We start from the raw sequence: 12,423 nt of genomic DNA, 5'->3' as shown, positions 1-12,423 counted from the left end.
CAAACGATGTTTATTATTTTAACATGATTGGAAAGGATACGTGCAAATGATTCGATAGTTTCATAAAATGTAAGTTAGTTTCGATTTTCTCAGCCCACTTTTCATGTAGACATCACTACATAGTATAAAACAAAGTCGCTTTCTCTGTCCCTATGTCCCTATGTATGCTTAAATCTTTAAAACTACGCATCGGATTTTGATGCGGTTTTTTTAAGTAGATAGAGTGATTCAAGAGGAAGGTTTTAGTATAGGTATTATTTATTATGTTTTAGACAAAGCGGACAAAGCCGCGGATGGAAAGCTAGTTATCAATATTCAATATCATATATAAAGTTACCATTCGTACATAATGTAAAGTTACGTATACTATAGCGTTACTATCACTATATCGTTTAAGCTATGCGTTACAATAAAATGGATAAAAATAAGTAGTTCTAAGAATTGATGATAATATCTCTTTTAGGTGATATCACCCTTTTATTTCAGCTTTATGATTACTTACATATATATTTTAGAAGGTATAAACTACACTCAATGTCTCTCTTCTGACATGTACTACGTTTACATTTTAATACCTTATAATTCGCAGACGGTCTTCCTTCATAGAAAACTTCTCAAGAACAGAAACTATATCGTAGCAAAATCGTATCGCCTCACTATAATTTCTAGAATAAGTGCATCTCGGGCAAAATGGACATCAGTTAAAGGATTTGCCCGGACATGTATGGATGTGTGTGTCTCTGCACATACGGATGGTAGGATTATATGACTTGTTTCGTAAATACAAAGAATTGGCAAGTGCAACGTCTTGTTTTGGTAGGTTTAATGCTGTGTGTATGCTGGGTGGTCAAGTAGGTTAAGAGTAGGCGATAGACAAACTAAATATCTAATCTGTTTTACATTGAAACAGACAGATATAATATGTAATTTTGTTTGGATTTGAACTTGCAAGCTGCACGACGCTTTCCAAAATTTTATACGAAACTTTTAGTGGAAATAGCTTTAATTAGAAGCAATAGGAGCAACGTAAGCTTATAGATAGAAACGAAGTATTTTATGCTTATCTGTAGGATTAATTATTAAAAAAAAAATTAAAAGCAGTAATCACCTGCTCATTTTAATTGGAAGTTAATTTTAACAACATTTTATTATTTCACTTAATACATTCAAAATAATCAATGCCCTAAAAAGCAATATTCAATAAGCTAGACACTCAAATTAAAAAACAACAGAATTAGTATAGCTCCAAGTTACAGACGAAGCTGCGTGTATCAGCTAGTCCTACCTTTACAATATACTGCATACTGCAAGGCAAAAATGTCACAAAATATTATACAAAGCGAATGGACATGAAATAGTGGTATTCCATATTTTACGAACACTTTTCTATTAAATGCATAGAATACAGAATCAATAACCATACATTTTTCGCACGCATAAGCGTTAGCGCGCACCACGATTTTAATTTTTGCGACACGATTTCAAAATCGCGCTGTAGAAAATCGCAGAGAGTACGGTGCGCGCACAGCGATAATTTAATAGTGATCCTTACTCACTTTCATCATGGATTTCGTACAAGTTGCTTGTCTTTATTTACTACTTCGGAGGATAAGAAGAAAAAAAAAAGAAAATTCGTCTATACTCATTCTTTTACAGCAGATAGAATTGTCAAAAGTTTCTTTTATCCATACTAATATTATAAATGCGAAAGTAACTCTGTCTGTCTGTAAATTTGGTATAGAGATATTTTGATACCCGAGAAAGGACATAGGATCGGTTTTATCCCGGAAATCCCACGGGAACGGGAACTATGCGGGTTTTTCTTTGACTGCGCGGGCGATGCCGCGGGTGGAAAGCTAGTCAGAAATATAATGAACTTCGGATGTATCCCAAAAAATTCTTTGGCTATTATAGAATGAAAATTCCGCCAAAGGGCTGCCCTTTGTGCTTTTTTATTTTTTTTATTATTGTAACCTTTATGTATATTTTGTTTCTTGTACAATAAAGTGTTAAATAAATAAATAAATTCAAACCTTTGACAGATTACTGAGTTTATGTTTACCAAACAGTACCTACCTATACCACTACGATGTTTACTGTTGGACAGACGAAACACAAGTGAAGTGCCGGCCGGGCCCGAGTGTGCGATTTTATTATCGCAGTGCGCGCGGTACCATACAATTTCATATTCTGCATTTCATTTTCGCGACAATCGCGTCGCGAGCAGTCGCAGCAAAATGTGACAAATCACAATTTTAAAATCGCTGCGATTATTTAATCGCATGTGCGCGCATTCTCATAGTAACTCATACGTTGTATTTCTGCGATAAAATAATCACGCTGCATAAAATCGTGGTGCGCGCTTAGCCTAAAAGTCGACGATAGGGCTCTTACAAAGTTGGTAGGGGACGCGGGCTTAAAATGCTGCTGAATAAGTTGAAATATATTTTCAACAATAAAAGAGTAAATACATGTTTAAATATTTGTTAGGAATAGGAAGAAAGCAGTTTTATAAGTGTACTGATAGTCAAACTGATAACGTCAAAAGCCTGCAAGACTTACGTAAGTACATAATTATATTTCTACTTATCAAAAAATAGTAGAGTTAAAACCTATAGTATTCCTAACAGTTTTACTAATTTTTGTTATGATCTATTTATTACCCATAATCCAAACAATTTTCTTATGTGAATGAGTTAAGAGTAGTAGGTAACTATAACAGCGCGGTTTTATCGTGTCAAGAAAATCAAATACTAACATGAAAAGCAGCATTTTAGCTACCCTGTATCCTGTAGCCCCCGTATTTCATTCCAACTGAGGTCATCGCAGAGATACGAGCGACTAAACTAGACATTCCTCTCATTCCTTCCCTTTTTATAGCATCCCAGATGTTAGGTGTCGCCGGTCTTGGACGTACTATGGTAATTGTCATAATATTTTGTTTGTGGATGTTTAAAGAATTATTATTGAAGTGAAACTTCTTTATCGGGGTTGGAAAAAAATTTAGTGTAACATTTTTTCGTTACACGTTACATTTTTCCGTTACGCGCCATCTTTTTCTCATCTCTACCACGCGTGATTCGACGTATTTTTGTGAAGTTGCATGGTAAATTATTTTTTTGAAAAATAAGGTCATAAAGAAGTTTCACTTCTTACGTGTGTACACTAGTACACGCACACATTTTTTTTAATGTGATAGTATACATACGGAAATTCCAAAATAAGTTTATTAAGAAGTTTTAACAATCGAGACAAGATATGAAGTGAAGCAGTACATACTGAATATAATAATTTATAATATTCTTTTTTTTGAACTAGCCTTGTTGAAGAAAATTTTATAATCATTTAAATCGACTATAAATACGTATAAAGTTTTCCAACTATGATTTAATGAAAAAGGTGTATGAAACAATTTTCCATCAATATTACCTAAAAAAGGTAAACTAAAAGCCAAAAACATCAACCAATTCATTACAATATACGATAACAAGGTTACCTTAAATAAATAATCTTCACTCAGAACTTCAGAATTATTAATTAGCCGAGTTCTGAAAACATCCATTAGAAGCCAATCGAATAACCCTTCACAAGATGTTAACCTGATAACAATTAAACAATAAAATTATTAATTGGAATGTAAATAACCATTCCATCGTTATAATTGGCCGCGACAGTGAATCGGCAAATTTTGTAAGTGCCAAATTGAATTTATTAAAGTAATCGCAATTTGAACACTTCAAGACAGTTACGATTTAGGTTATGTGACGTTTGGGGATGAAAACAATTGCGAAATATATTTTTAGATGATGATTGTGTGATGATGTAAATAGGTATATCTAGTTTTGCTTATTTTACCGTATTTATCAAAAGCATTTTCAAGCTCTTTACGTGTTAAAAATACTAATAAATCGAAAAAAAAAACAAGTTAGAAATTTATGTGTGCGTATTGGTACAAACAGCTATAACTAAAAGAATTTTTTTTTTTATAATAATTGCTTTTAGCTCTATAATGCTCTTTTGTTTCTTTATATTGATTTAAAAACCTTTTATTTATGTAAATTTATAAAGAATAGAAAAAATTCGATCACGAGGCGGGATTTTTTTCTATCTTATCTTAATATATATATAAATCTCGTGTCACAATGTTTGTCCTCAATGGATTCCTAAACCACTTAACCGATTATAATAAAATTCGCAAACCATGTGCAGTTCGATCAAACTTGAGAGATAGGATAGTTTAAGCATGTAGGTACCACGGGCGAAGCCAGGGTGGACCTCTAGTTTTTTATAAATTTATATTTATAAAGCATTTGAATGCCTTATAACCAAAAAAAATCAATTTCAACCTTTTATTTTTTAATACAAGCTTATTCTTTTAGAAAAAACACTTGAATGTGTATTTCTACAGAAAACGTGTAAACGAAGAGTCAACATAATTCAGTGCAAAAAAATCGTCACTCGGCTCGGTTAGTTCGTATACGGGACTAATCGAAGTCAGTCAACATTCCGCCACACTCCAGTCTCCATTAGTGCAATGTTTGGTCGCCAATGCAAGATAAACAGCTCAAATTGTATTGAGAAGATCGAGAACTTTGTAAACGACGTAGACTTAGAAATTAAAGACTTTTTAACGGATTTTAAACGCGATTTATTCATTCTATTATTTTCCCGACGTTTCGAATACTTTACAGCGAGCGTGGTCACGGGGAGACTGAGATGTTGTACGTCTTTTTGCATTGCAGCATTTTTTGCATTGGCAACAGAGGTTTTCAAGGATTTCATAAGTTAGGTAATGTAATAAAAATACTGCCTATTTCTAGACCTATCTAAGTACTTATACCGCACGGCAACGGAATGGCCGTTGCCGTGCGGTATAAGTACTTAGATAATTATGTGAGTCGTAAATAGTTTGATAAGCAAGACGCGGGCTCGAATCCCGCATCATGTTTTTTTTTGCATTCTTTAAAATATCTCCAACATGTAATACACTTTCTTCTTCTTCTCACTTGTTGTTCTAGACAAAGTGAGTAAACACAATAATATACATCTTACTTTTTGCTTCTTTTGACCTCCAGCCAGGGATAATGAGTAACAAAAACAATTTTTGGGAACAAACGAACAGTTTACGTCCTCAGCTGGTCATCAAGACGCCGCTCTTTATCGTGATAAACATCCATATCATTTTACAGGGAGTCGTAAACCGCGTAGTGCGGGAGCTAGTTTTGTAATTATGTTAATATTCTTATTTTTGAAAATTGAAAGAATTGTGAAATTTAATTTTTGTTAAAATTTTTAACAGATGAGGTTGATTTCTCGTAACATAAAACAGCATTCGTAATTAATATAGTAAAGAGTGATGAATTTATTGAAGGTATTTAATGCTTCTAGATAAGAGCAACGAATCGATTTCAATGAAATTAATATTTTATGTAGACCCGAATTACTCATTGACAATGTGTACTTTTTATATTTTTTATGAATCATTAACTACACAAGAGAAAAAACTCTCAATAGGTAAAATAATTAGCAGCCAAGCAAAAAGTCTGTAACAAAAGCCAATCAACGGTTAAATGTGTAAAGGGTTTGTAGAGCGCTGATTTCCCGCCATACAATGTAACAATGCTATTATATTGCCTGTCCTTTTGATTATAAAAGTAAAATAACTTTCTTTTTCGTTTCTCACAATTGAATTGGGGGCTTTAGCCCGAAACGAAATGAAGCTACGAATTGAGTATCTTTTACAGGTTTATGTTGGTTTCCTTAAAGGACTTGATGTAATTGAAATATTAGCATAACAATATTTGCTATTGATGTGTCGTATTTGTTTGAAAATAATGAATGATAGATTTATTTAAAAAATATAAAATGAATAGGTACTACAAGATCAACAAACCCTAAAATAAGATACATTATTTTTATCAATTGGCAAAATCTGGTTTATTTCTAGTGAATTACAGATGAAATCCTTATATTTTAGAGTATAATAAATGTGATTCGTGCATGATGGCAAAGAAAAGTTGAATTTCTCAGTATTTCTTCAAGTGAAAACTCTTATCTACTTAGCTGGAGCCGTGGTCACTCACACCAGAGGCAATGTATTTATCATAAAATCAATTTGCCCACCGTTCCCTGGACTATAAATTTTATACAGAGGGAACTTTTACGAAAAACCACAAAAAATAAATAAGCAAGTTGCTTTGCGTTCACGATTTATGACCACCGAAGTTTTCAAAATATAAGCGGCGCGGACGTAAAAAGTTTTTTTTATTGAGATAACTTGTTTCGAATTTACGGTATACGATTTACATTTAATAAGTAACTTGATCCGCTTCGACAGGACTCCAGCAATTTATCCAAAACTTTAAATTATTCGATTTGGCTTCGGATTTGCTAAAATTATATCGAAATGCCGCTATTTCTTGAGGTTTCCAAACTTATGTGAGTTGAAACAGAAACTTGGCTAATTTTGTACCTAATAGCATGATTTCATTGTACCTATTCATAAAATCATTAATTTATTAACAAACTTCAAGTAATGGTAGATGGCGTTGAATGACGGAAATTACAAAGATAGGCAATTTCTTGAGTAGAGCGTAGCGTAGTAAGTGAAACTTTTTTATTAGCTAATACTAAAAATAGACTTTCTCTTATTATGTATTTACCTCAATCTATGGTTCCTCTTTTGGGCTCTTTATAATATAAGTACCAATACCTATTCTTAATGTATCCTCAATAAAAAATTTCATATAATGTATGTAGTAATAGCTCTATAATATTAGCGTTCAAACAAACAAACTCTTCAGCTTTATAATATTAGTATAGCTTATTTACCTCAATCTATGGTTCCTTTATAAGATAAGTACCAATATTCTTATGTATCCTCAATAAAAAATAACATATAATGTGTGTAGTAAAAGCGACAATAATTGTGTCTATATTTTATTCAAAAGATTCACTTCATACAAACTTACAGATACAGCGTACACTGTGACTAGTAATAAAGTTCCGTTGACACCCTCTACGAGCCTCGAATCAATTCAGTAATCATCCCACCCTCACTCCATAAAAACCATTGCCATAAATAATCTCTCATAAAATATACATTCGCCATAAACACATTGTTCCGTTGTTTATGTGCGCGGCTTTTCCCAAAATTTGTAACGGATTAACGGAATTAATTTGCTAATACGTTTATTTTTACATCGTATTTTTACAAAGTCCCCAATTTTACGAGAGCGGCGTAAAATTTAAGCCCCGATAAGCCGTCACATAATCAATTCGAGCTTTCTAGAACATTTACACTTTGTAAATAAAAACCTTTCGATTGTGAAGTGAGTTTTATTTAGTTACGATGTGATTAATTTTCAATCAGAGAAATGAATCATCGATTAAATGTGTTTTTTTTTTTTCAATTTTTGGTAAGTATTTTTTTATTTTTACACGTGTTAACGTAAACTGATGTGCGTATTTTCTATGTATATGTGAAAGTTCGTGTACATACCGACATATCGGAATCATAATTTTATGACCTATTAGTTAAGTCAGTGAAAAAGTAACAATAATGTCCTCAAGCTCCTTCCAATAAATATCGCAATGTAACGTTATTATATTGTAAACTTAAATCTTAACCATCTATTTGATTGTGTAATTCAAGAACTTCTAAAGTTTTAAAGTTTAATACAGTAACAACAACATTAAGATTCCAATACATTGATACAACTAGAAGGGATAAAATATTTGACCTGGCAAATCTCAACACGAAGTACAAATTTGGTTACAGCGCCATCTAGCGGTGGATGCGGTAAACATTCGGGAATTCCAGAACTTTTGTAATTCCGAGCGTAATTCAAAATGTATGAATTTTTTTTTAATTTATGCTTTCGTCGTGAATTGTTTTTGTTTGGGCAATAAATAATCTGTATTCGTTGAAAAATAATACTATAGATATCGTTAAATGTGCTACAGAAAGATACTAATTTTATTCTAATAGAAATTTTGTTTAGGTTTTTGTGTGTAGTGAAACTCCAAAAACATCACCTCTTTTTTACTACTGTCTCGCAAAGTTATTTCTACTAGCAAAATAATAAGAACATTTTTGGGCTATAATATTTTTATTTATCCAATACAAACAAACATAAAAACTATCACATAATTCACCTTTATAATAATAGTAACTTGTTAATATTCCACATAACAAGGAACTTTACAAGCTCTACAGATTCTAAGCTCAGCTAAAAGGTTTCAATATTCCACGGGAATACATCTCCATTCCGATCCGGATCCCGCAACCTCCGGGATTACGTAATCGTAGCATAGCAAGATTCGTAGAAACACCGTAGAGCTCTCGTAGCGCTCACGTAGCACATAGCTGTACATGTGCTACATAGTTTTGAGGTATAGAAATCTATTGAATTGTTGATAAAGGAAATAGATGTAACAAATTGGAGTAAGTCTATTTGTAAACAATAAAAATTGTGTAATTACTAGTACTTAATAAATAAAACATGTGTAGTGTAGTTTGCTTAGCCAGCATTTTCTTATTAACTCAAACATTTATATTTATTAGTTCATAGAGCTTCTACCCAATTAATTTTCCCTACTATCAACCACTAGCGACGTCACTGGATAGTAAAACCAAAATTGAAAACATTAATCTGTGTCAACAGGCCGTCGAATTCGTAGTTAAGAAGTTTATCATAAAGCAAAAAATTTAACATCGAGAGCACGACGGCCGAAATATCGTTTTGGCAGTGGTCTGAGTGTTGGAGTTAAATGAAAGTATTTAAATATGTTTCAGTTAATTGAATCTTCGGATTTAACTGTAGCAAAAAATATTTTCAATCCGGTCTACTGCTTGAAAAAATATGATAGAGTAGAGATAAGTACTTATTTGTTTTATTTTATAAATAACTAGCTGCTCCGCGCGGTTTCACCTCCGTGGCTCCACTCCTGTTGGCCGTAGCGTGATGATATATATAGCCTATAACCTTCCTCGATAAATGGGCTATCTAACACCGAAATAATTTTTCAAATCGGACCAGTAGTCCCCGAGATTAGCGCGTTCAAACAAACGAACTCTTCAGCTTTATAATATTAGCATAGATTTCACACCTTAAAAAAGAAACCTTACCTTTTCACCTTTTTTTTCCACCTTAAAAAAGTATTTAAAACTAATACCTAATTGTGTACAAAGTATTTACAAACAATGTTGTTGAGACCAAAAAAAACAGAAATTTTAGGAATAGGAAGATATTTAAAAAACAAACTTATACTTAGGTAGATGTTTTTTTTTTTAATATAATATTCAAAAAGTTAAATAAGTGTACACCAGTTGATCAAAAAGCAGTAAATATTTTTCTGCTTCACTTGTGATATTATCAAGAATAAATATTATCTAATTTAATAATTTCAAAGTCCTCATCGCCAACGTCCATACCACGTTGAATTCACCGGTTCTCGTCCGATCACCGAAGTTAAGCAACGTCGGGCGCGGTCAGTACTTGGATGGGTGACCGCCTGGGAACACCGCGTGATGTTGGCTTTTTGATGAAAATTATTGTAATAAATTTTTATCATTATAGTTAACACCACATAGTAGGTACTATATTATTTCTAGTCTGTAATCATACCGCATACGCAATGAAATTTCTTTCAACTTTTCAACAAATATGGTCAAATGATCAACTAATACTTACATCAACTTACATAATATTGATTAGGAATTGTTTTTGGATTTTTGTTTTTTTCGTAAAACATTAATGTTGACAACTAGATACTACCTAGTTCCTACCCTACCAGAAAAAAAAAACCTTTAGTGATAAGGAAGTAGGTAGGTACCTAAGGTACAAAATATAATTCGATTAAATGCAATCCTTTTTTTTTTTATTTAGTAAATAAGTGTTTTTGATTTTTATTTCAAAAATTTAAAAACACCGCGAACACTTGCTACCCAACTTTACCTGATGTTATTTTAATTTGCATTGTATCCCGGCTGTGATGAATGCGAAAAAAATTCGTTTTTGATATTATCTACTTAACTATATTTAGGTAGTTTATCATTTTATGTAAAACAAGCTTAATATTATTTCCGACATAAACTTACGTTCATAGTAGGTACTTCATACTAAATTGAATGTACAGCAAGATGTACAGAATAGGGATTTTATAATTAATGCGCTCCAACTTTGTAAGTACCTATTATTTATTATTACAAATAAATAAAATATGTTAAGCCAATATTATATAGGCGCACGTAAAACCTATTTCTGGCGTGGCGACCACAGAACATATAAATATAGACCACAGAACATATAAATCCGCCTGGGAACACCGCGTGATGATGGCTTTTTGAAATTATTTTTTGCAATAATATGACATAAACTACATAACACAAAGCTAACAAGACTGTATGTTGAAAATATTTTGCAAGATAATAAAAATTAAAAATATGTACATTGTACAATAATACTCTTACATGTTGCAGGGAAACAAGAAAAAGATAGTTTTTTAATTCAGGACACGGTAACATTAATAGTAACATTCGTAATTTTATCGTAATATTGTCATATAATCGTATCAAAAATATTTATACAAGTTTTTTCACACTATCCAAATTTTATTAAATAAAACGCAAGTTTTTATGTAGACATTTATTTCGCAAACTATTCTAATACAAACATTGCTTTGCCAAACTGATGTTATCTGACCAATGAAATACACTTTGCCACTAATTGCATAAACAAATTAAACAGAGACATTTTATCAGAGTCTAACAACCAATGACAGATTTCCGATAAATTTTACAAGTTCAGCTAAAGAACAATTTTTGTAACCTTACACAAAAATGCATTATCAAATAATAATTCAAACTGACATTTTTCTTAACTCTATAATCTATGCTTTATAAACATCTGTGTGTTTATAGTTAATCTTCTTGTCTATGCCCAGAAGCTGTCGAATGATAAACTGCGGTAACCTCTTGTGTTTCCAGCGAGTGGGTAATGGTGTGTGGTTCGCTTTTTCGATCTTGCTGGCTACATACTGCTCAGCGGAGAATTCGTGAGCTTGCTTCACCATCATGGCCAGTTCGTTTTGGAAGATCTTTTCTTTTTTGATGCGGCGGTTTTTCTTTACCTGAAAGTTTTAATAGTTGATTATTAGGTAAGTTGGAAATATGTAACAAAGTGTAGTAAAATGTTATTATGCTGATATGGTATTTTGTTTCATACAATGTAGTAATTTGATTAGTAATAATAGTAGGTCCTAGGTGCATAAATAAATATTGGAGTTTGAGTTCAAACCATGAAGCATCTTAATTATTAGATTAACAATGTTTCCAAGGAATGAAATAGAAAAAATATAATTTCTACCGCTACACTTATGCCTAGATCTATAAATTGGTTATGACAAAATGAAGATAGCTTTGCCCTTGCATTGTCACAGGATATACCTGAGAATTAGATATTTCACCACTGACATAAGCAGCCTATATCACTCCCTTGCCTCCTCACAATCTCCAGAAACAAACAAATGCACTTTTTCATGTATAATATTAGTAGGGATTCAGCTATCAGTGTAACACACATCATCAAAATTAGTACAATCATTGACTGACAAACATTAATATCTTACTATGCAAACATTCACAATTTACTGTAAGTTGAAAGGATATAAATACTGACTCTTGCCCAACGATGCCTCATTCTCTTCCACAGCTTCCTTCTCTGATGTTTCTTCATTTTCTTCCTCCTAATAACGATCAAACGAATCGCCTGCTTCTCCTCCTGCTCAAGCGCTGGTAAACCAATTTCATCTTTCTTCCAATTTGAATCAATTAGTGGTAAAATTGATCTAGGATTAACTATCGGCGTATAAGATAATGGATCTCTCTTTATTTTTCTTTCAGAAGGCTTTTCTTGGATCTCATAGTTAATACTACGAGGACTGAAGTAAACCGTCTTGGCTTTTGACACCAAATCGTATTTTGGTTTCTCTATGCATGGATTGTTGATCGGCTTGCACTCTTTTAGCGTGTTTAATGCCGTTTTTATATTCACCAACCGTAAATCTGAAATTATGTAAGGAATAATATTATTATAGCGAATGTAACATAACCTAAAATTTAAAACAAAACATTTGTTACTCACATTTTACGGTGTTTTGAAAGGAGCTCAACATTTTTACAACTAGCAAAATTGTCTTCTCCTATTTAAAATTTAAAGCATTATAGCTTAACGAATAATGTTCTATTTTGATTTAGGTAATTCCTAAATATCCATAATCCCAAACCAAACGTCCTACTTTTTAATGTCACTGTGACAAATGACAACTGATAGAGAATTGACAGTTACAGACAAAAAATGCAAAATTCAAATGCCAGTTCGCCAAAAAACTCGCAAGTCGATCTAAAAAACAAAATAAATA

General features: G+C 32.2%; 1 protein-coding gene and 1 non-coding gene across 2 annotated transcripts; one reads left to right on the top strand and one right to left on the bottom strand.

The window, feature by feature from the left end:
• The first annotated feature begins 9,422 nt into the window (after positions 1-9,422).
• LOC123698793 lies at positions 9,423-9,541 on the top strand. The gene has a single exon (XR_006752459.1). It is a non-coding gene; the product is annotated as a 5S ribosomal RNA (ribosomal RNA).
• A 1,093-nt stretch (positions 9,542-10,634) lies between these two features.
• LOC123698603 lies at positions 10,635-12,316 on the bottom strand. Its single transcript, XM_045645317.1, has 3 exons — positions 12,147-12,316; positions 11,682-12,067; positions 10,635-11,133 (listed from the first exon to the last, which is right to left on the bottom strand). The coding sequence occupies exons 1-3, from the start codon at positions 12,175-12,177 to the stop codon at positions 10,894-10,896; spliced, it is 657 nt and encodes a 218-aa protein (XP_045501273.1). The 5' UTR covers positions 12,178-12,316; the 3' UTR covers positions 10,635-10,893.
• Positions 12,317-12,423: the final 107 nt, after the last annotated feature.

Source organism: Colias croceus, chromosome 16 (genome assembly GCF_905220415.1).
Source record: "Colias croceus chromosome 16, ilColCroc2.1".
NCBI lineage: Eukaryota > Metazoa > Arthropoda > Insecta > Lepidoptera > Pieridae > Colias > Colias croceus.
This window is presented reverse-complemented; position numbering and strand designations above follow the sequence as displayed.

What these genes read in the sequence shown, in the direction of transcription:
- LOC123698603 (XM_045645317.1), bottom strand. Translation starts at nt 12,177, where the DNA reads ATGTTGAGCTCCTTTCAAAACACCGTAAAAT. An exon ending in CTTTCAAAACACCGTAAAAT is followed by an intron (nt 12,068 to 12,146) that starts GTGAGTAACAAA and finishes ACATAATTTCAG; the next exon opens with ATTTACGGTTGGTGAATATA. An exon ending in TGAGGCATCGTTGGGCAAGA is followed by an intron (nt 11,134 to 11,681) that starts GTCAGTATTTAT and finishes TAAAACTTTCAG; the next exon opens with GTAAAGAAAAACCGCCGCAT.